The following is a 24,588-nucleotide window of genomic DNA, read 5'->3' as shown; positions in this document are numbered from 1 at the left end:
TTCAACGAGCCTAGTGCTCTGCCATTTGTCCTGTGGGGCAGAGCGCTATATTGCCTTTTTGAACAAGAAAAATCAAAGGAATCCCCCCCCAACGGATGCACATTGGGAAGGGGGTTGCCCCAGGCCTACCTACTCACAATACAATTCACAAGATCACAGTGGCTCTCACGCTTATGTATAACTAATGAAAGCATTGCAGTGTAAAGCCTTAAGTATTATTTCCTTGCACCTTAATTATTGTTGGATAAATGTCAAAACAGCAGACATAAGATCCATTCAGGTTACACAGTCACAGAGCACCTAGTTGCCTCAGACAACAAACATTAAGCCTTGAGATATAGCGAGACTGAGATTATGCCTTGAGATAGTGCTCACCTACAATGAACATCCAAAACCAACTACTTTAGCTATACACATGTAAAACTAAAAACCCAAATTATTAGTAGTGAGCATTATTTGAGGAATGGGCAACTTGTGGCCCTCCAGATGTTTTGGCCTACAACTCTCACCATTGGCTATGTTGGCTTGGGGTGATGGGAATTGTAGGCCAAAACATCTGGAGGGCCACATATCCCCCTCCCTCGGCCACCATTTTATTCTAATAAAAGTCTCAGATTAAATTAAGTTCAATTTCTCCTGTACCTTCCAGAGGGAGAAAGGGAGAGAAAGAGAGAGAGAGGGGGGGGGGGATGCGAGTGAGCTGGGAGAGGCTTCTTTCTATCTAGGCAATGCCAATAAGACCAATCCTCATCAAACCCCATCCAGACAGAGAAAGAGATGAGCGAGAGACAGCAGCAGCTGCTTTTGCAAGGAGCAGCTGCTGCCTTCTCTGCTTTGCATGCTTGCTTTCTCTGGGCAGCACAGAGAGAGATGGTGAGCAAACGGTGGAAGGAACCTTCCTCCTTCTCTTGTTCAGTTGCTCACTGGCAGACTTGTCCTGGGCAATGCAGCAGACCTATGCAGCTGCTTCTTGGGACTACCGCTCAGTTACCCACTTTTATGAGCGTGCAAGTAGCAGGTGCCCTGCGGCACTAGCCCTCAGAAACTTGGTGGGAGAATATGGTATTAGTGTTACTGGGAAGGGCACAGAGCAGCCTCCCACTGACCCACTCACCCAATGGGGCCCAAACCAGTTGCTGCATCTCAGCAGCAGCTCGTCAAGTACAGGTGGACCCACCTGAGGTGCCAGGGCTCAGCAGCTGCCCCACAGTGTGCAGGGACACTGACATTCTTGCAAGTACTCAGCAACAAGCCATGGACTCATTCCTCTCTCCAACTGCCCGACAACATGTTCCAGAGCAAAAACACCCTGAACGGGGAAAACAGTTGTGTGTCTGTGGCTGGGAGGATGGCCTGAACCATTTGGTCATCCACAATTCTACAGACTCTAGATTAGGACCATTCGCAGTGGTGCACAAAATAAGTTTCCATTCGTAACACACCAACCAAAGCCTTTCACCTAAGCCTCAAACAACCGTGGTGGAGAAATAAATCAGGGGGCTCCATACAGGATAGTCTTGTAAAATTTACTTTCAACACACACACATGCACGCACAGAGAGGGGGAAAGAAGAGAACCGACAAGGCAAACCAAAAACGTAACACAGTTTGAAAAGTGGAGCTGCCTCACAAATTGGAGATGTTTGACTTTGCCCCCCCCCCTGCATTTTCCTATCCCAGAGCTAAGATCTTGCAGGGTTTCAAAAATGAAAGGCTGGGGCTTCCTCCAAGCCACCTGGAGTTAGAATGTTGGACTGGGACTCGGGAGATCTGGGTCCTAGTCCGCACTTGCCCATGGAACACACTGGGTGACGTTGGGCCAGTCACTGAGTCTCAGTCTAATACACCTCACAGGGTTGTTGTGGGGATAAAAGGGAGAGGAGAAGGACCATGTAAGCAGCCCAGCTCCTTGCAAGAGGAAAAAGGCAGGATATAAGTGTAATAAGTAATTAAAAATCAAACTGCTGTGTGGGGACTGCTGAGAAGGACGTGCTCTCTGGGGAACCACGTCCACTCCAGCCAGCATGCAGGTGTGCGCATGGAAGGGCGGGGGGGGGGGCGCGGAAGAGAGTCCCAGCAGACCCGATTGCAAGTAGCGACGCCATAGAAAGGCAAAGCTGTAGGAAATATGTTCGCGGGAGGGCGGGGGAGCGCTGTCCCTGGCCCAAATTAAGCCCCGGGATCCTGCCAGGCTGAAAGACTCACGCCACGGCGCCCTTCCCAGTCCGCGTGCAGCCGGAGCAACTCGGAACGAACGCAAGCGGCTTCGCTGCAGGAGGTGAAGCGACGCCCTTCCCGTCCGCGCATCCGCCCCCCCCCCCCGCCCAGCCGCCCCTCGGAGGCGCAAGCCCTCCCCGCGCCCCGCGCCAGAACGGGCTCCTCAGGCGCCTCGCGACCCCTCGGCAAGGAGGGCGCGCTCACCGCGTAGTAGAGCGAGGGCTTGGCGTTCAGCGTGACCGGGTCTCCCAGCGCTGGCGGGCAGCCGCCCAGATCCCCCCGGCGCTGCAGCATGGCTGGCAGCGGCGCTCTCCCTCGCGCCCGCGTCGGCTCTCGCTCTCAGGCCGTCCCAGAGAGAGCAGCGAAAGGCTGCGGCTCCGCCGCTTCCCCCCGCAGCAGCAGCAGCAGCAGCATCGCCCGGCGTCGCCACCTCCGAAACTACTTTCCCTGCCGATTCAGTCGCGCGAAGCCGGGATGGGGATTGGAGTAGAGGAGCCGCCCGCCGCTGCTGTGCTGCCTCGGTGCAGCCCGCGGGCGGGGAGATTTCGCAGCCCTCCCTCTCAGCTCCCAGTTGCTACCATTCGGCTCAGGAAGGAGGGGGCGCGGCTTGCTCTCCTCTCCTCTCCTCAGCAACAGCTGGAGGCGGGAGCGTCGGTCGTGGGTTGCGTGTCCGGAGGCGCCGGTTGCTCCCCCGAGGGCGGCGGATTTGGCTGTGTGTCTCTGCCTAATACGACGACGAAGAGCGAAGGAGGGCGCGTGTTCCTTGTCATCCCACCGGCGGCACCGGCCTCCCCCTGCGTATCATGGCTTGAAAACAACACGCACTCGCGCCTACGAGTCCTGGCAGCGCGGCGCCCGGGGTTAACAACGCGGATGCTTTGGAGGAAGACGGTGGGATCCCGTCGCCACTTTTGGCTTTCACGACTGGGAGCAGAAATTCTGCCTCCGCACAAGAGGCAGAATTTCAACAGATGCGGCTTCCTCTAAGAAGGAAGATGTGACTGAAAACGCAGAAGTCTTTAAATTTCCACACCCAGTGGGGCTGTTAGAATTTTAGATTCTGGGCTTAATGACCTTACTGGTGGGGCAGGCAGGAAAGCTCTATTGATGGTAATGTACATTACTTCACTCCAAAACGTGGTAAGCCAACCTGGTTGTTTAGGGTCCCCCTACTCATGGTCTTACACCCAGCCCCCAGCCCGCCTTGTTTAAATGGCAATACACTGCAAAATGTAAGCCAAATCCGCTGTGTGTGGAGACCTTCCTGCTAGTTCTACTGTGTAGGGCCCCAGATATTTGCCTCAAAGTCCTGATGGCACCACTGTCCATGCCTCATGTGCCCATTAAAAGGACAGGAGCTCCACCAAGAAAAAGATATACAAAGTAGTGGTATGCTGAAAATTTCTCCCACATTTTTTTTTTTTACCATTCTCATTCAATTCGATAGGGAAAAAAAAATGCTTTCAAAAAGAAATTCAGAGGAGGAGAAATATGGGAGAAATTCTCATGGGTTTGGGTTTCTTGGGCTTACCTGACTTAAGAGGTGGCTGAGGAGTGTGCATGAGTGTCCTGTCTGTCATTGTACAATAATCTGCATGGCAGCTTGTAGCCTCCTTGGCTTCCTGCACTTCAGTTAAAGCCATCATGAGGAAGACATCATGAGGCAATTCTGCCCATGGGGCTTTTCCCATTCAGGAAGTGCAGGTGGCCTGGGAGGCTGCAGAGTGCTGGAAAGATGTGTAACAGAGAGAGAAAACACACATGGCACCCTTGGCCACCTTGCAGTGACTAGGTAAGCTCAAAAATACCACCAAAAGAAATTCAAAATCCTGCCTCAGAAAAGTGGAAGCCTCAACACAGTCAATGCTGTTGCCACCTACAGAAACAGTGCAATAAACCAAAAACCCTTAGGAAAAAAGTAGCTGTGCTACAACCCCTGCCAATAGTGTGCCCTATCGATGAGAAACTGTTGGAGAATTTTTCCTCCGTTAGAGAAATTCAGTGAAATTGTTTCCCCAATTTCTCTGCCCACAAATAGGCTGGAGATTTTTGAGAGGCCACTGTATGTGCACAGCTCTTATACAAAGCCTCTGTTGTATATGAAGTGATCGCTAAGGAAAAAGGCAAAGCACTGAGTTCCATTCCAAGTGTAAGCTGATGAAGATGCAGCCCACAGAAAAAGAGCTGTCTTAATAACCTTTGGGTGCTTGTCTTGTTTCGCCTTCCCCAAAGTAGGTCTTATTATCACTGGCAAACTGGAAGTATGAACAGACACCTGGAGTGTCTGAAACCAACAGGAGGAGCAAGCCAGCCAAGTAGCACAAGGGGCAACAGCAGGGCTGTTCGCATGAAATGTCATGTATGGCCGCCATTAAATAACCCTGACGAGCTGCAGCATGACATCCAAACCCAGTCAGGAGGTTAGTTGGCCAACTTTAATCTTGAAATGTTTGTTTCCAGACATGGGATTGGTGTTAGGAATGATTCTGAGCATGTGGAGATAGTTAGCAGCTCAGACTCAGAATGGGAACAGCCAGAACCAGGGGAGACTCCTTCCCTAGTGAGCTCAGATATGGAAAGGCATTCTTGTCAGGACCTTGGCACACAGTTGGCTCGACCCGAAAGCCCCCCCCCACCTTTCCTTCTCCATGAGAACTCAGGTCTTGGGGGAGGAGGAAAGTGCAGGGCCTGACTTGAAGGATGCTAGAGTCCAGTGCAGAGTGAAGCAGGAAAAGTTAGAGGTGGAGCTCAGACGTTCCACTTAGTTGGCTATCTGTGATAGCCTATGTAGGAAGGCACAACTGTAAGGGAGGGTATCCCCTCCCTAAGTTATTCTGGCTGGCAAATTCTTGTTTCAAACTGCCGGCAAGGTCTCTAACTCCCACTTGGCTCCTCTATTGATATTCGTAATTGTGTGGAGTAGCTGTTTTCCTTTGTAGCCTGAGAGTCTCGGAGGATTTGCATTTGTAAAGAACCTGGTCATTAACTAATAAAGTAGTGAACCTGAAGCCTGGTATCTTGGAGTGTGTGATTGCGAAGGGAGAGGACCAAGGGATTCTGACAGCTGGATCAGATAGTGTTGTTCTGCCAGCAATTCCCTTGTCTCCTGCATCCCTTCTCATGACCTCCCCCCAAATCAGAGGGTTGGGGAACCCTCTGGAGCTGATCTGAGAAATGCACTGGGGGATTTCAAGAAGGAGGACAGAATGGGGAAGTCTCATTGCACAAGCAAACTTCTACTCATGCAGCATTGGATCCAGGAGTAAGCACTTTGTCCTGAATGTATTAATCAAGAGCAACGAAGCAAGGAGCAACCCTGATGGATGGATCCAGGCCAAAGATCCACAGAGTCTAGCATATGATGTCCAACCAGGGGTGTTGCTAGGCCTGGGCCCATGGGGCCATAGCCTTGAATCTTTTTCCTTTGGGATGACAATGGCAGATTGCTTTCATAGATTAAGTGTTGTACAGGGGGCAATCTTAAAAGGGGATTACAGCTGGGGAGGGAAGGGTTAACCATCCCCTCCCCACGTGTGACAAAGGACAGTGAGAGACTACAAATTAATTGTAAATTAATTATAACTGAAAAACTCCTACTGATTTGGAATGACCTGGAGTGGGTTGCAAATTAATTGAAGAGTTCATTTTATTCAAGGTGATTTGTATGATAAATTAATTGGCTGGCTTTCCTTATGAGAAATTTAAATCCTAGTAATTGTTTCTAAATTTGCATTTATAGATGTAAAATACCATATGCAAATTTTATGAAGATTTGTGTCCTGTGGGTCCGGGCCCCAAATTTGTGTCCTGTGGGTCCGGGCCCCAGATTTGTGTCCTGTGGGTCCGGGCCCCAAATTTTAAGTGCTTAGCAATGCCCTTGTGTCCAACCAGGCTGTCTGATCATGCAAATGTGCTTGTTCGCACAATCAGACAGCCCATCGTGGCTTATTTAAACCATGGTGGGTTGCAGTGGATGCTGGTGGCCATTTTGAATATTCAAGCCACAACCATGACTCCTCGTGTTGTCTGAACCTGGGGGCCATGGGTTACATGAGGGTTAAACAACCCTCACATAAATCTAAAGCAGGCCATGGGTTCTGTGAGAGTTGTTTAACCCTCACACAACCCACAGTCTCCTGTTTTGGAGAACACGTCGACAAGTCAAGGAGGGTATGTCCGGCTAGGTCCAGGAGGTTGTAAATTCCTCCTTGAGAGAGGGAGTGGTGCCTGCTGCTTTAAAAGAGGCAGTAATTAGACCACTCCTGAAAAAGCCTAACCTGGACCTGGAGGATGTTAACAATTATAGGCCAGTACCCAACATCCCCTTCCTGGGCAAGGTGCTTGAGCGGGTGGTTGTAGGACAGCTCCAGGCACTGTTGAATGAAACGGATTATCTAGATCCATTTCAATCGGGCTTCAGGCCTGGTTTTGGAACGGAAACTGCCTTGGTCACCCTGTGGGATGACCCCTGCCAGGAGAGGGACAGGGGGAGTGCGACCCTGTTGATTGTCCTGGATCTCTCAGCAGCTTTCAATGCCATCAACCATGGTATCCTTCTGGATAGGTGGTCTGGGTTGGGAGTTGGAGGCACTGCATTGCAGTGGTTCCATGCCTACTAGGATGGCCGATTCCAGAAGGTGGTGCTGGGGGATTATTGCTCTGTGCCATTGCAATTGTGCCATGGGGTTCCACAGGGCTCTATTTTATCCCCTATGCTATACATGAAACTGCTGGGGAAGGTTATCTGGAGGTGTGGGCTGACGTGCCATCAAAATGTGGATGACACCCAGCTCTACCTCTCTTTCTCATCAAACTCAGGTGAGGCAGTGGCTGTTCTGAATCCGTGCCTGGGCACAGTAATGGACTGGATGAGGGCCAATAAACTGAAACTCAATCCAGACAAGATGGAGGTACTGTTAGTGGGTGGTTCGTCTGCCCGGCTAGGTGATATTCTGGATAGGTTGTCTGGGTTGGGAGTTGGAGGCACTGCACTACAGTGGTTCCGCTCCTACTTGGATGGCCGATTCCAGAAGGTGGTGCTGGGGGATTATTGCTCTGTGCCATGGCAATTGTGCCATGGGGTTCCACAGGGCTCTATTCTATCCCCCATGCTGTTTAACATCTACATGAAACCGCTGGGGGAGGTTATCCGGAGGTGTGGGCTGAGGTGCCATCAATATGCGGATGACACCCAGCTCTACCTCTCTTTCTCATCAAACCCAGGTGAGGCAGTGGCTGTTCTGAACCAGTGCCTGGGCATGGTAATGGACTGGATGAGGGCTAATAAACTGAAACTCAATCCAGACAAGACGGAGGTACTGTTAGTGGGTGGTTCATCTGCCCGGCTAGGTGATATTCAACCTGTTCTGGAGGGGGTTGCACTCCCCCTAAAGGATCATGTTCGTAGTTTGGGGGTGCTCTTGGATCTAGAACTAGGGATGTCATAGAATTTCGCCATGAATCTTGGGGAGGCTGAATGCCAGCGCATTCGGCGCCCCGAAATTGGTGGCGAAACGGTCTGCCCCCCCCCCCCCCCGGGATGGGACTTACCTTGTGTGAATGTCCCTGGCGGCGGTGGCGGTGGCGGCTGGTCTTCCAACCGGCCGCCGCCGCCGCCATTTCCAAGTAAAAAAACAAAAAACAAAAAACATGATAGGCTATGTAAAGATTTACGTAGCCTATCACGGCTAGATTTTTTAAAAACACCGTGATAGGCTACGTAAATCTTTATGTAGCCTATCACGGCTGAGTGAAAAAGAAAAAAACCTACGCATACACAAATGGCAGCGCCCATGGGCGCCGCCATTTGCGTTCCTTATTTTGGCACATGTAGTCTACGTAAACATTTACGTAGACTACGGCGAAAATAAGGGGAATGCAAATAGCAAATAGCGTTCCCGTTATTTTTGCCGTAGTCTACGTAAATGTTTACGTAGACTACACGTGCCAAAATAAGGAACGCAAATGGAGGTGCCCATGGGCGCCGCCATTTGCGTACGCACGGTTTTTTTTTTTCACTCAGCCGTGATAGGCTACGTAAACATTTACATAGCCTATCACGGCTGACTGCCGGGACACAAACGGCGGTGGCTACAGCCGCCGCCGTTTGCGTCCTGGCTGGCCGGGATTCGCGGTGGGAGGGACAGGGCGCCTCCCCCCCGGCAAGAATTTCGGGGGGGAGGGACGGGGCGCCTCCCCCCAGGCCAGAATTTTGGGGTGAGGGACAGAGCGCCTCCCCCCCACCGCGAATCAACTTTCGGGTTCAGGTAAGGGACTTTCGTACATCCCTATCCAGAACTTAGGGATGTATGAAAGTCACTTACCTTTTACGAAATTTGATTCGCGGTGGGGGGGAGGTGCTCCATCCCTCCCTCCTGAAATTCTGGCTGTGGGGGAGGCGCCCCATCCCTCCTGCTGTGAATCCTGGCCGGCCGGGTCTGCAAATGGTGGCAGCCGTAGCCGCCGTTTGCGTCCCTGCAGTCAGCCGTGATAGGCTACGTAAATGTTTACGTAGCCTATCACGGCTGAGTTAAAAAAACAACAACAACTGCGCGTACGCAAATGGCGGCACCCATGGGCGCCATTTGCGTATGCGTGGTTTTTTTTTTTTAACTCAGCCGTGATAGGCTACGTAAACATTTACGTAGCCTATCACGGTATTTTTAAAAAATCTAGCCGTGATAGGCTACATAAATCTTTACGTAGCCTATCACGTTTTTGTTTTTTTAAAACTTGGAAATGTCGGCGGCGGCAGCCGGTTGGAAGACCGGCTGCTGTAGCTGCCGCTGCTGAACCGCCACCAGAGCCAACGCCGCCAGGGAGATTCACCCAAGGTAAGTCCCGTCCCAGGGGGGTGGGGGGGCAGACCATTTCGCCACCGATTTCGGGCGGCCAAATGTGCTGGCATGCGGCCTCCCCAAGATTCGTGGCGAAATTCTCTGACATCCCTACCAGAACTGTCACTTGAGGCACGGGTGAACTCAGTGGCACGGAGCACTTTTTATTAGCTTAGGCTGGTATACCAACTACGCCCTTATTTGAACAGAGATAGCCTAGCTACGGTTATCCATGCTCTGATAACTTCTCATCTGGATTACTGCAATGCCATCGAAACTGGTCCGGAAACCTCAGCTGGTCCAAAATAGGGCAGCAAGATTGTTAACAGGGACTGGCCAGCGAGTTCATATTATACCAGTACTTTTTCAGCTGCACTGGCTGCCAGTCCATTCCCGGGCCCGATTCGAAGTACTGGTATTAACGTTTAAAGCCCTTAACGGCTTGGGGCCAGGTTATCTGAAGGATCGCTTCCTCCCATATGCGCCTGCCCGGACCTTAAGATCATCCTCAGCGGCCCTTTTCCATGAGCCCCTGCCGAAGGAAGTGAGGCGGGTGGTTACTAAGAGGAAGGCTTTTTCTGCTGTGGCACCCCGGCTCTGGAATGAGCTCCCTAGTGAGGTTCGCCTGGCACCTACACTGTATTCCTTTCTGCTCCAGGTGTAGACCTTTTTATTTTCCCAGGCATTTTAGCATTTTAGCTTTCTAGACTTTTTTAGCTTTTCTGTTTTAAATCTGTATTTTAAATAGGGATGTCAGAGAATTTCGCCACGAATCTTGGGGAGGCCGAATGCCAGCGCATTCGGCCCCCCGAAATCGGTGGCGAAACGGTCTGCCCCCACCCCCCACCCCCCGGGACGGGACTTACCTTGGGCAAATCTTCCTGGCGGCGGCGGCGGCCGGTCTTCCGACCGCCTGCCGCCGCCGCCATTTCCAGTAAAAAACACACACACACACAAAACCGTGATAGGCTACGTAAAGATTTACGTAGCCTATCATGGCTAGATTTTTTTTTAAAAAAGTGATAGGCTACGTAAATGTTTATGTAGCCTATCACGGCTGATTTAAAAGAAAAAAGAAAAACTGCGCGTACGCAAATGGCGGCCCATGGGCGCCGCCATTTGCGTTCCTTATTTTGATATGTCTTAGTCTATGTAAACATTTACATAGACTAAGACAGCGAAAATAAGGGGAACGCAAATAGCATAGACGCTACGCTATTTGCGTTCCCCTTATTTTAGCCGTAGTCTACGTAAATGTTTATGTAGACTAAGACGTGTCAAAATAAGGAACGCAAATGGCGGCGCCCATGGGCCGCCATTTGCGTACGCGCGTTTTTTTTCTTCTTCTTTTAAATCAGCCGTGATAGGCTATGTAAACATTTACATAGCCTATCACGGCTGACTGCAGGGACGCAAACGGCGGCGGCTACGGCCGCCATTTGCAGACCTGGCCAGCCAGAATTTCGGGAGGGAGGGACGGGGCGCCTCCCCTCCGACCAGAATTTCGGGGGGAGGGACGGCGCGCCTCCTCCCACCGCAAATCAATTTCGTAAGAAGGTGAGTGACTTTCGTACATCCCTAATTTTAAATTCCTGCACTGCTGCTAGGTTTTATTGTTGCTGTATTGTTATATCGTGGTTTTAATGTTCTATATATTTTAAATTGTTTTATTGTGTGCTGTTTGGTTTTAATTTTTGTAAACTGCCCAGAGAGCTTTGGCTATTGGACGGTATAGAAATGAAATAAATAATAATAATAATAAAAAAATCTGATGTTATCTAGATACAAGATTGTTTAATATAAATGAAAGATAAATGCAAGATATTAGGCTGTTCTCATATACCTGTCAACGTGTCTTATGTCTGTATCTCTTAATTGTATTTTCTCCATCTTAACCAGTACTTTCTTATGATAAATGTATGCATATAGCAGTTAAAAAATCTATCCATACTACAAACTGGTTCGTTTAACAGTCACACATCTTTCCATAACTTTTTAATTCTCAGAAGGAGGTTAAGAATTTATGATCAAGTTCCCAGCACCTTCCAAAAGCAAGATTCCCAGGATTCGGGGGGGAGGGGAGGCAGCAGGACAGTTAAAGAAAACTGACATTAAGTTTCCGCAAGGGGAAACTGAAACTGATATTCCTGTTTGGGTGGGTGGTGGGTGGGATCACTTGATCAAGTTTCTTGCATAATAGAAAGCTATAAGTAAAAATATTTTGGATTTAGAGTACATATTGTGCTATATTTAACATTCTCTCATACACGATGTTTCTGTTTTATCATTCCGTAGGTTTTCATGATCTATGCCAACTCAGTTATTTAGATTTCAGTGAAATTTTCCTAAGCTACTTCAGCTATACACATCACTGTGTTTGGAGGTCTCTGATATGGGACCGTGTATATAAATAGCATCTCTCTAAAATCCAGGTCTCTGACTTTTTGAAGTGGCAGGTTTGTGTTTATATTTTCCACTGGAAGGTTTTCAAAATCAATTTGGAACAAACGTTCACTTTTATTGCAAAACTATGCTGGAACATTTTCTGCCCTACTTGATTTTCATTTTTATATTTAGCAAAAACAATTTCTTGCTTCTGTATTATTCTTAATCAACTAAAACCATTTCCAGTTATAACTAACTAGAAGCACAAGAGCAAATGAATAACTTTCACCTGTCCCACCCATCATTTTACAGTGAGTAACAAAAGAGCAGGGTTTATTAAACCTGTTAGGGATTAGGCAGTTTAGGAAGCAATCCTATGGCAGCTAGTCAGTGGCTAGACGGCCATAGGATGCATCGGTTTCCAAGAAGTGACCTCAGAGCCCATGCTCCGAGGCTGGTTCCCAGAGAACCGACCTTCGCCCCCTCCCGCGCTGCCTCATGCTCTGTGCTCGGAAAAGGAGCGCAGAGCGGTGAAAATGGGGCTTCCTGGGGGTGTTCTGGGCTGGGGAAGGTGGAAATGCCAGTATGACACATCCTATGTGTCGTCTGGTGGCAGCCGCCTCCCCTGCTCTGCCTTCTCATGGCTAGACAGGCAAAATTGGCTGTCTAGCCACAAATGCAGGGTGGCTGAAGTGCGGAGGGGACGATCCCCTCTGCGCTTCTCCTGCCCTGCATTGGATAGGCGGTCGCCTCCAAGTTCGGAGGCGGCCTCCTATCCTGATAGGCTTGCTCCCGAAGGGCGCAATCCTATGTCCCCTAGACAACATCTCTGAATCTCCATAGGATTGCGCCCTTAAATGTCTAACTGCATTTTCAGGGAGATTAGTTACATTTTCTAACCAGCACAAGGTTAGAAAGCAGGGCCGAATCTACATGGAAACAGTTTCAGAAGCATTTTTTGGTTGTATTTGGATTCTCATTAAATTGCTTTGGTCTGTCAGCGGCACACAAAGCAAGAAAAGTGGAGTATACACTACTTAAGAGGTCAAACAGCACTTGAAGCCACCATACTTCGGGGTTGGGTGGGAGGAGTCCAGCGAGTAGAACTGAATGCCATCAACCATGTAGGTGCAGCTCAGCGAATGAGAGAGGCTTGCTTCCCACCCCTTTCAATGCTCCCCTGCTCAGGGAAGTTTAATGGAAGAGATGAATTACATCCTGTAGTTTATCCCGCACCTCTCCCCTCACATCCACCAGGACTCTGAAGCAGTAATATTGTCGCTGTCAGGTTTCCCGATCCCCCCAGCACACACGCTCAGGCAATTTGACACTGGACACCCAAATCAGTGAGATTTCTTTATTGCAGGGAATCCCACAGCAAAAGCTTCATGGTTACACTCTTCAGAAATCATATAGCTGATGGGTCGGTAGCTATAGGATCTATGTAATTCCAAAACAGTCAAAAGCTAAACACTACTACTGTGACAGAGATCTTCAACATGGTTTCTCTGTTGCCATCTCCATGGTTCTGAACACAAGGGATGGGACTCTGGATTTCTGGGTACCTAACCCAGACAATCTTTTCACAGGGCTCCAACCCTGGACATGGAAAGGGAATGATTCTTGGAATGAACCCATCAGGCAATTAGGGGATAACTTCTTGAAAGGCCTAAACAACCCACACCCATAGAGAGTCTAGCTCTGAATCTTTTGTTGATAACTCTAGGCTACATGGTTTCATCAAGATCAAGGGAAGGGCGTACCCACACTTGCAAAGAGTTCCAAGCCACTGCTTTCGCACTGGCAGCTCCATGCTGCATGAATTCTGGCAGAGGGAAGTCCAAAAGTCGTAGATCAAACCCAGCCTGCCGTACACGGAGCTGACTACAAACACAGACACCCAGTCCACAGGAACAAGAGTTCAAGTCTGTGACTATCAAGTCACAGTACTTTTCATGGCAAGTCCTTAACAATCCAAAGTTCCAGTCCATGTGCAGAGTGCCTCCAAAAGCCCAGACGATGATGAATCCAAACAGAGAAGGATTCAGGCAATGAAGATGAGATGTTCCTAGCAAAGGCTCTTTGCCTTTGCATCAGCTTAAAAGGGAAGGTGTGACTGTAGGACACCCCCTCTAGATCTCTTGACAGACAAGGGCCTTTAGCCTTACAGCAAGGCCCCTGTCTAAACAGGGCATAACTGCTCAGCCCTCCAGCAGTGATGCTTCAACCTGGGCAACCCTTCTGCAAACCCCACCCCACCTCTGTCAGGTTCTCATGGACAGCTTCCAGTCTCCCTGCCTGCCAAGGCCAGACCAGCAGGTGGACATGCAGTTGGGTGACTCCCCCTGGCTCTGCTCTGAGAACACTGACAGAGATAAGCTCACACAGACTCTGGCATTCCAGAAACTGAATAGGCCCAAACCCTTCCAGGCTACTTCTAATCAAATATTAGCTATAACCTACAAGGCCCACTGCAGTACTGAAGCTGGGCCCTGACAGAAGCCTTCCTCCCCGCATTAGTTACTATAGTATGCTGATGCAACATTGCACAATCGTGTGATTACAGGACTGTGATTCAACAGTACTGAAGCCCTGCTTCCCGCCTGAGTTACTACTCCAGTACAATTCAATTCTGACTATCGTGCTAATGTGATATTGCACAATTGCGTGATTACAGGATTGTGAAGTACCAATGTTGTAGTGCAAAGTAAAAATAAACGGGGAAGGCCAGCAGCCAAATAGCGCTACTATGTAATAGTGCTAAGTGGGAAGAGAAGCCTATGTCCAAAGCGGCTACTGCCAATGGGGGGCGAAAAGGAATGGGGAAAAGGGACAGCCCCACCCCTTGACCAGGTCACAGACACACCCTCAGGTATGCCCAGTAGGATTTAATCTGGGGAAACTGGGCACACTGCAGTGGAACCACGTGGGAGCTGCGTTTAGGGAAAAAAGACTTTGTGAAAATGTGTCTTTTTGAGAGGGAAACTGCGTGGTTGCTGCAAGGTGGCAACAATGCCATCTGTCGCGAATGACCCTGATGTGCTCTTGCTCTGTACTAAATCACCTGTGTAGATCGGGCCCAGGGCTTTCTTTTTAAAGAGAAGTGGGGAAATTTACACAGTTACAATCTACATACAGCTGGGAAATTTAAAAAAGATTGAGCACTTCCGGTGCCATGAGCTCTCCTTGCTCAGTTCTGTTCATTCTGACTTAAGTCAGTAATTTTGGCAGGACAAAGTTGTTAAACCCACCTACTGGTTTCTGATGCAAAAGATAATATGACTAATGATTTTCCAAACCAGGGCTATGCTGTAAAATGTTACTGTGCTATTTTAGGGAAATCATTAACCTTTATACCTTTTTCATCAATGAAGCACAGAATTACACATTTACTGTTCTCTGCTTTTCTTCAATTTAGCACTGTACTTCATGGATTATAGTGTTTAATACTATTTTATAATAAAATTAAGCACAGTACAATATAACAAATCAAAATAAGGTAGGGAGCCTCACCCATAGATGGAGATGTAAAATTTCCAGAAATTTTGAGGCCATGGAAAAATGGTTTTTTCCAGGGTTTTTTTTCAGAAAAATTGGAAATTTGAGAAAAATGGAAAAATAAGCAATACTTTTTTTTTTTAGTGCTCTTTACAGATATAAAGTCACTTTGCTGCTTTAAGACAGCTTTCCCCAACCTGATGTCCTCCAGATATTTTGCATTCAGCTCCCATCAACCTCAGGCAGCATGGCCAATGGTCAGGAATGCTGGGGACTGTAGTCCAAAACTTCCAGAGGGCACAAGGCTGGGGAGGGCTGCTTTAGGAACATAAAGCCTTTCTGTTCCTAAAGTTATTTTATGTATGACTTAGTTTGCTCATAAAATTATCATTATATTTTAAAACTTTTAAAAGTAAACTCAGTACATTTGTAATTATTGTCTGAATAGATTAGAACTACATTAAACTACAGCATCAGAAACACAGGACTCTATAGAACAAAAGCTGTCAAGAACGCACATTTACTGTCAAGACTGCACAATGGTGACTCTACTCAGATGTTGGAAAACTGAGCATAAATGTCTATCAGTAAAATATACTTTGGATCAATACTTTTAATAAACAATGAAAGAACTAACTATGCTGGTAATCTTACAGAGAAGACTAAAACATATTTTCCCCCATGGCTTCATTATTTCCAGACATTTTACATTTCTAGTCTTTCTATAAAAGTGTTCTTATTACATAGATTTTGGAAATCATTTTGGGGGAAATAAAGGCTGGCTAACAATATATAAATAATTTGTTTTACATTCTAAAAGAAAATATTTCATAATCCAAAACTATTCAATTTTTCAGAAAAAAACAAAAACGGTCTTCAGAAAAAATGGGAAAAATGTTTTTTCCCCAAATGTTTCCATTTTTTTCCAGGCCTTTACATCTCTACCCATAGACTTATTAACTAAAACAGAAAGACATACGAGGGAAATGAGAAGGCAACATAATCCAACAATCTATATTTACAAGGAATTAATAAGAATACGGTGTACACATATTATTTCAACATTTAACTGTGAATTCCTTACTCAGAACTAAGTCTGAATATTCAGTGAGCCTAGTCGTAGATAACTGTGCATAGGATTGCAGCCTTGTGTGTGTGTGTGTGGGGGGGGGTAATGTGAAAAAAGAACACTTACTGCATGAAGGGTTTGCGTTCTTTTTTAAAAGACACCAATGAAACAAATACAAGCAATAGTGTTTCAACACTGTGAAATAAAATGATCATCTACCATCTATATCCCATAAAGCATTAAAATAAGCCAAGAAAATTAAACAATATTTTGATAAATATTAGTACACTAAATAAAGAAGGGTTGTTGTTGTTGTTGACATTAACACAATTTATTTTTTAAGTAGTACAATTTGGGGGCAAAACATGCTATTACTGAAACATTGCTTTGTAGATTTGCAACCTATTCAGGGGACAAACTACAAATGTAGAATCATGAAGGGATCCTAACATGCTGATAAATATCATAGCCTATTCATAGACTTGACTAATATGTGAAATGAAGGGGAGAGGAATGGGTATCATATATATTAACAAAAACCCTGTGTATGGTAGCTGGTGTGATGAAGCCACCACAGGCTGACTTTCTTGGCATGAAGACCAGCCATGCCAATACCCAGCTGCGGATTATTAAATTTGGTCTTATTGGAATTTGTCTTTTTAAAATGTTTTACTGTTGTAAACTGGTTCTTTATTCTTCTATCTTGCTGTTCACCGCTCCAAAATCTTTTGATGTGGGGCATTATATAAATATTGTAAGTAAGTAAGTAAGTAAGTAAGTAAGTAAATAGATACCCTGACATACTTCATATTAATATCAAGATGGTGGCTTACTATTTACTCAGAATGAATCATGTGGTAAGCCTCCATCTTGATATTAAACATGAAGCGTGTCACTCAACTTAACTACTAGATGAAGGGTTTGGGTTTGAGGGTGATGAGAGGGAGAGCATGATCATTCCACTGGCCCTGATGAAAACCTCCCTCATGAAAGCTCCGCATTCCTCAACTCTATCACTAACACCCATCCCAGCAGACTGAGCTGATGGAGATGAGACGTAGAGTAGGGCCATTCCACCAGCCCTGCTGAAGACCTCCCTCATAAAGGCTCTGCTGTACCACCCCTGCTGAAAGAATTACACTTTTCCCCTCTTCCCTCCCTATTTCTTTTTTCTTGTGTGTCATGAATTTTTAGAGTGTAAGCTTACAGGTAGGGACTGTCTTGTTTAATTGATTATATGTAAGTCACTCTGGGAGCCTTTTTGGCTGAAGAGCAGCATAAAAATGCTTCAAATAAATAAATAATACTTCAGCTCCTCCCTCAAAATGACCACACAAATTCAACCACTATACAACTGTGGAAGAATCAGATAACCTCTGTCAAATGCAACGAGAACAGGGTATAAGCCTAGAGTGCCTACCTGCTCTACCTGACTCTAATTCTGTGAGCATTGCTCAGAGCCATAAGAATCAACAACTTCACTGACACAAACTTGAAAGCTGTCCCTAAATTAACAATATATATTACCATTTGCTGTTTTAATATTTTTCACTGCCATAACAAGACAAATATCACCAATACATTTTAAATATTTATATAAACCACCAGTGTCAAGCAATGAAATGTTATACCAGCTTCAGAATTTAACTTATCTATAATTATTCAGACATAGGATTGTTGGAGGATGTTTTGTACTTTGTTTGCACATTGGTACATTTTTTGTCAGTTGTCAGCATTTTCAGATACTCTATGTCATGTATAATAGATGGTTCAGATATTTCTCTTTCTAGATGCTTTTTTAAATTAAGGGGTCAATGATATTTCATAAATTACATACTCCATTCTAAACAACCTAAAGTGATCACAGTTTAATATAGTAAGTTTTTGTTTTTTTAAAAAAAACACAGGACGTTTAGATTTTTTTTGATCATGTATCTTAAGAGCAAGAGTGAAATGTTACCTTTAAAAATACCTGATGACTAAATGTGGAAAATGCCTCTGACAGGGTTGAATGGCCTTGTTTGCATGAACTTGAAATAAATTTATGTAATGGACCCATACCTTTCAAAGTAACACCAAAGCTATAATCTGATAATGGTCTTTCTCAGAGAAATTATCAAGAGGTAATAGGACAAGGGTGCCTCATGTCAGATGTATCTTTCATTTTATGTATAGCTATATAGTCTCTGGAGACCGCGGTGGCTTAGTGGTTAAGACGCTGAACTGCAGACTGGAAGGTCGGCAGGTCAGCAGCTCGAGACCCGAGTGCTGCGTGACGGAGTGAGCTCCCGTCTTCGGTCCCAGCTTCTGCCAACCTAGCAGTTCGAAAGCAAGAAATTGCAAGTAGATAAATAGGTACCGCCTCGGCGGGAAAGGTAACAGCGTTCCGTGCACCTCGGTGTTCAGTCATGCCGGCCACATGACCACGGAAGCGTCTTCGGACAGCGCTGGCTCTTCGGCTTAGAAACGGGGATGAGCACCGCACCCTAGAGTCGGACACGACTGGTTGGGGACACCTTTACCTTTATATAGTCTATAGAGAACCTTGCTATAAAGGGAGTAAAAATGGGACCTCAGATTTTTTCTCTCATATATATCTTGGATGATATAGTCTGAATATTCACTTACAATAAATATTCATTCCTACTTTTATTTAAGAAATGTGGACTTCTATAAGATCAATTTTAGAAAATCAGCATAGTTGGTTACAGATCGCATTACAACAGATTTAGCTGGAATATGCAATATTTCATGAAACCATACTTTTTAAATTGAAATTTTAACTTTTTGTAAACTGCCCCAGGAAACTGCTAAAAGGGAATCAACCTTTAAAATAAATAAATACCTTCTAAAGAGAGATATGTGGATTTGGTCGACAATTCAAAGAAAACCAGAAACAAGTTACAACTATGACTCACTTTTGAAATTCAGCTGGCTGGGGAATTTCTATTATTAAAATGTATGTTCTGCCTGAAATCTATTGAATCTTATCTGCTGTCAACAGTTCTGTTTGTAAAGACTTGGCATATTTTATGTTTACATTTTATATGGGAGAAATATTCTAGAGTTATATAAGCCACTGTTATCAGGCAGTTTTGGGTTTTCTCACTTAAGAACATAAGACCGTAAGATGAGCCATGCTGGATCAGACCAAGGGTCCATCTAGTCCAGCATTTTGTTCAAACAGTGGCCTACCAGCTGTTGACTGGGAACCTGCAAGCAGGACACAAGCGCAACAACACTCTCCTGCCCATGTGCCCCAGCAACAGGTGTACACAGCTCTGATACTGGAGGTAGGACATAGCTAACAGGACTAGTAGCCATTAATAGCCTTCTCCTCCAGGAATTTATCTAAAGCCCTTTTAAAGCCATCCAAATTGGTGGCCATCACTACATTCTGTGATAGTGAAACCCATAGTTTAACTATGCCCTGTGTGAAGAAGTACTTCCTTTTATCTGTTCTGAATCTCCCACCAATTAGCTTCATGGGATGGCCCCAGGTCTAGTATTATGAGAGAGGGAGAAAAATGTCTCCCTATCTACATTCTCCACACCATGCATAATTTTGTACACCTCTATCATACCCTCCATTTTTCCAAGCTAAACAATCTCAGCTGTTGTAACCTTCCTTCATAGGGGAGATGCTCCAGCCCCTTGATCATTTTAATTGCCTTTTTCCAGCTGTACAATATCCTTGTGGCGTGGTGACCAGAACTGTACACAGTATTCTAAGTGTGGTTGCACTATAGATTTGTATAATGGCAGTATGATATTGGCAATTTTATTCTCAGTTCCTTTTCTGATTATGCCTAACATGGACTTTGCCTTTTTTACAGCAGCCGCACACTGGGTTGACATTTTATTGAGATGTCTACAATAATCCCAAGATCTCTTTCCTGGTCAGTCACCACTAGTTCAGATCCCATCAGGCTAAACTTGAAATTGGGATTTTTTGCCCCAACATGCATCACTTTACACTTGCTTACATTGAACCTCATTTGCCATTTGGATGCCCATTCTCCTAGTTTGGAGAGATCCTTCTGGAGCTCCTCACAATCTATTTTTGTTTTGCTCATCCTAAATAATTTTTAACAAGTTTAACAAGTTTTAACAGTTTTAACAAGTTTTCAAAAACTTCTTGATCAGTTACAAGCCAGGGAAAACTTGTGTAAACAAATATGTTTTCAGATTATATTATGAAATGCAGGTTGTCTACTCTTAGACATTGTATAAGTCCCACAGGATTGGAACAATAACAACAAGGTGACGGTATTATTTCTCTTAAACATATTATATAGTATTAAACCAGTTAAGGGTGCAATACTATGGGATACGACCTGGCTACTCATAAGACTCTGAACTCTGAAGTTCAGAGTGCCTCCTGCTCTGCATTTTAGCTAGATGGGCAATTTCACCCATCTAGCGGAGGCTTTGGGGAGGGGGAGTGAAGGAGGGTCGGGACAGCTGGAGATACTTCATAGCCACACATTCCCAGTCTCTTCCCCTTCCTGCCCCTGGGAATGCCTCCATCTCCCCATCTCCGCGCTTGTTTTCTACGCACAGAGAGGTAGCCAGCCCAGTTCTCTCCATGCTGGCTGGGAGGTGGAGGTGGCAGGGGGTACAGTTGCCTGGCTCCAATCCCTGTCTACGAGCAATCTAATGTCTCCCAGAGGCTGTCTGAGGAGCATAGGATTGCTCCCTTAGACTTTAAAAATCTGAACAATCATCCTTGTGCCAACTGCCAAGATTGTTTTTCAGATATGCAAGAATATAGTATCAAGGTATGCCCAGGAGTTTCCACACGTATTACCAAAAACTGTTGCAGGAAAGTGTTATGCAACATTTTTGTCATAGTAAATAATAAGTTGTGACTGTGATTTCTGTGGTTTTTCTAAATAAAAAGTACCCTAGAATATACTTTTAGACATTTACAGAAGGATGCACACACTAAATTGCCAAGAAGCCAGGAACTGATTGGGGCAACCTCCATATATACAGACATTTAGAAAACACACACACTTGTCTTCTGTCATATGTTAAACAATCTTAAATTATGTTAACGATCTCTTAACAAAGAAATACCCTTTCTTGCATGCCATAGTAAATTCTCTGCCTTTTCAAATATTTTCATACTATTTTATAACTGCTCAAATAGCTGTCAGGTCTTGAGAGCTAGTGTGGGCCAGGAGATGTAGCATTAGAGGGATCTGGTTGAGTGTAACTTCAGCCAAGGTTTCACTGTGTTATCCTGAGCAAGTTGTTATCTACCCTGGCTCAGTTCTTCATCTGTTAAATGGGAATAATGGTGACCTGCCTCACATCATTTTTTTAAGAACAAGACATAAAGGTTTTGTGCACTTGTAAACTAAGTGTGCTCTATAAGTAAAAACAGTAATAGTTGTGAAACATACTAAATCAGCTCTGCTATTTTCCCAGTCACCCATGAACTCTCTGTTCGTTAAATAACAAAAGCTGCTTCCCGCTACAGGAATGTATAAACAAAACTAATTTCCCAGGAAATAAAGTATTGAATAAATACAGCAGATAGCTACACTCACAATTGAGAATGACATAGCAATCTTTCTGAGTTGTATAGCATATGTAAAAAAATCCACCCTATCTTGTTGGACGCAAATAATCCATGCATTTTGGTGGCCAGGAGTAAGTACTGAGAGGCTTGCCAATAGCGAAGAAGGCATACAAGTGACACATTCAGATGGGTTTTCATACAACTTCCTGAACAACAGAATCACTCAATAAGAGGTAGAACTAAATTAGCATCGTAAAGATGAACACATTTATTGAGGAGCCTACATGGTTTGTTTGTGTTTTTAGAGGGAAGAGCCTACTTCAGTTGCATGAAGTGCACAGAGATGGTGGACATTGTGCATACACACGGGTCAGGGAAAACTTACGCAAGGTGAGATTAAAAGATAAAAATAATGTATTCTGAGAGCAGAGATAAAATACATAAACTAAACAAGATTCAAATCAACAGGGCCATAGATATATCTATGGTCCAGTCTTTGGACTAGTACCTGGATGTATTCTGAAGGGCAAAAGGCTTTAATCTTTTTAAAGGTAGTCTTCTGTAACAAAGATATACCATCCAAAGTCAAGTTTATTCTAAAACAGCAAGATCCACAGTAACAACACAACCACTATCTTTGAATTTCAGGAAGTGTCAACCTCACCTGTTGTTCTTTTACACTTAAGAATAATTAAGTAGGGACCAAGGATAGTTATTTCTATTCTCATTTCTTAAATATGATCTCACTGTTTAATGAACAACATAATTCTGAAGTCTGTGTGGTGGTCTTCACATTATCTTAATGTTCTTCACATTATCTTTGTTCATGTAAAACACATGAGTCCACTACAACATCATTTGTAGAAGCTAAATTTAGAATAATTCTGGGAGCAATCCTATGTCCCCTAGGCAGTGTCTGGGGGACATAGGATTTTTTGGTTTCTGGACTCCAAGGTTGGAACCAGGGCTCTGACTTTGGAACCCAGAAACCACGCTCCGCTCCTGGTCCATGCTCGGAAACGGAGCAAGAAGATGGGGAAAGGGGGATGGTCCCGGGGGAGGGGAGGAGACCATGGAAGCCACTTTATGCAGCTTCCTGTGCGCTGCACGGCCTCCCCGCCCCCACTCTGATGCTTCCTGGTTAGACAGGCAAAATCGCCTGTCTCACCAAAACTGCAGGGTGCTGGAGCACGGAGGCAAGGATTGTCCCCATGCTCTGGCCACCCTGTATTGGATAGTCGCAAGCCTCCAAGTTTGGAGGCTGATGACTACCACCACAGGACTGCAATCTTAATGAGTTAATTGAATTGTTTAATGGTGTCAGCTGGCAAATTTCTTAAGTGAGTGATTATTTCTGAAATGACTGTTAAAAGCCATTAACTATTTTACAGTGGGAAAATTCAGCTTTAGAAGAATCATCATGGCAAAGGGGTTCAAAGAACTAAATATAAACGCCAAGACTAAAAAAAAAAAATATCTTGACATGCTCGCCACAGATAAACATATGAGGAAGAATGTAGCTCCCGCTGGCTTCAATTCCTTCATTTTCCCTGCCCCCTACTTCTGAACAATAAGCCCAAGGGAAAGTTTTGGGAATAATTTGAGTACTCAAGCAAAGCCAGAATGCAGACAGATTGCCAGACTGAATTCTAAGACCGGTGTTGTTGTTTTTAATAAATGAAGCTTACATTCACTCAGTGAAGCTTTATAAAACTGTTGTGCTTTGTACAACAGCTATAAGATATTTGGGGAGAGGGAGAAAATTCTCTTTCTAATCCTTCTAGTGGTGTTAAAATAATTACTAATGTAGAAAATTAAACACTAAAAACATCTTCTTGGTGAGGAAAAGGAAACTGGTAGTATTTTCAGTTTCGTGCTTCAAGCATTTACTTATACTGCCTTTGAAAAACAAGCTTTACAATTTACATGGGCATCATGCAGTGACAGAGTTAAATTAAAATCCAAGCAGCATTCCAAGGATAGCAGTACAGAATGAGAGTAACCTCAGTATTGTTTTCTTAAGATCTCAAGTTGCCAACAAGGCAAAATGAAGTAATGCACTCTGTCAACATATAGCATGCTCCACAAGCAGGGTCACTTAGCCATGCAATTAGCAAAGCATTTCAAAAGAAACTATTTCACCAACCATAGGGAAAGTGCAGGACAGGCACCATAATCACGTAAGAATTTTTTAAAAACAACTTTTTAAATCCCAGATGCTTTAGGACAGATAACAGCCATCCTAAAGCTACAGCTCAGTTGAACACATTTCATATTGTTTCTTCTTTATGTAAGCCACTTTGGACTAGGATGGATTTCAGTGCTGATGAATTTCAAAATGAATGAGCTAGCTCTAAATACTAAGAAAATAAATCACTTTCTATGCCACTTCTTTCCATCCTGGAAAAAAATGCTTTTCTTTTTTACAGACCAAGATGGCAGGATAACCCTAGCAAAGAACACATTGATGTTGCCACACATCTGCAGACCTCTTCGTACTTGAAGTTTGCTGATCCAGACATCTTGGAGTTTATGGAGCCACACCAGTCATATAAGTTATTTCCACAAACCTCAGGTAAATACACACAGTATCTATTTCATTCCAGCAAGCTCTTTTCCTTTTCAAACGAATATTAAGTCAGTTTTAAACCAAAATCTAAAGTGCATTCAGTACATTTATGTTAGTTTGTTTTTCCTTCATATGGGGAAATGGTTTCATTGTACTCAGCAGTACTCTCCCCTAAAGATGCATTGATAGAGAAGTTTTGCCATAGTTAAAGATTAACTGTCCACCAATGTGGAATACGTGCTTTGTCTGGAGGCTGGGTTAGAATTCTTAGGAGGGGGCAGTAAATAGCATCAGGTCATCTTCGTGAAACATTTCCATAGCTTTCGGCAAAGGCTTCATTTACTAACGCCTGATTCACTTATCTCATGTGATTTAGTCTGGGACCTCATGATTTTACCACCTTATATTCAATGTGAGAAGCTATTTGTGTGAAATGGCACCCATATGGAAAACTGAAATGGTTCTGCAAATGAAAGAAAAGTGTT

The 24,588-nt window shown here is 44.9% G+C and overlaps 1 protein-coding gene across 4 annotated transcripts in view; it reads right to left on the bottom strand.

Moving 5' to 3' along the window:
• Positions 1–24,588, bottom strand: part of ARHGAP6 (Rho GTPase activating protein 6) — a 311,607-nt gene that overhangs the window by 156,621 nt on the left and 130,398 nt on the right. For 2 of the 4 annotated variants that reach the window (XM_084844209.1, XM_084844210.1), the window contains exon 1: positions 2,421–2,804. The exons of the other annotated variants lie outside the window; for them this stretch is intronic. In XM_084844209.1, the coding sequence (XP_084700335.1) occupies positions 2,421–2,510 (90 nt within the window). In that variant the 5' untranslated portion in view covers positions 2,511–2,804. Of the gene's footprint in view, positions 1–2,420; positions 2,805–24,588 lie in introns of those variants that run through there. 4 annotated transcript variants of the gene reach the window in all.

Source organism: Heloderma suspectum, chromosome 3 (assembly GCF_057233095.1).
Source record: "Heloderma suspectum isolate Gila_16-S chromosome 3, 16-S_ref, whole genome shotgun sequence".
Classification (NCBI taxonomy): Eukaryota; Metazoa; Chordata; class Lepidosauria; order Squamata; family Helodermatidae; genus Heloderma; species Heloderma suspectum.
The sequence above is the reverse complement of the archived record's forward strand: the minus strand, read 5'-3'. Positions and strand labels throughout refer to the sequence as shown.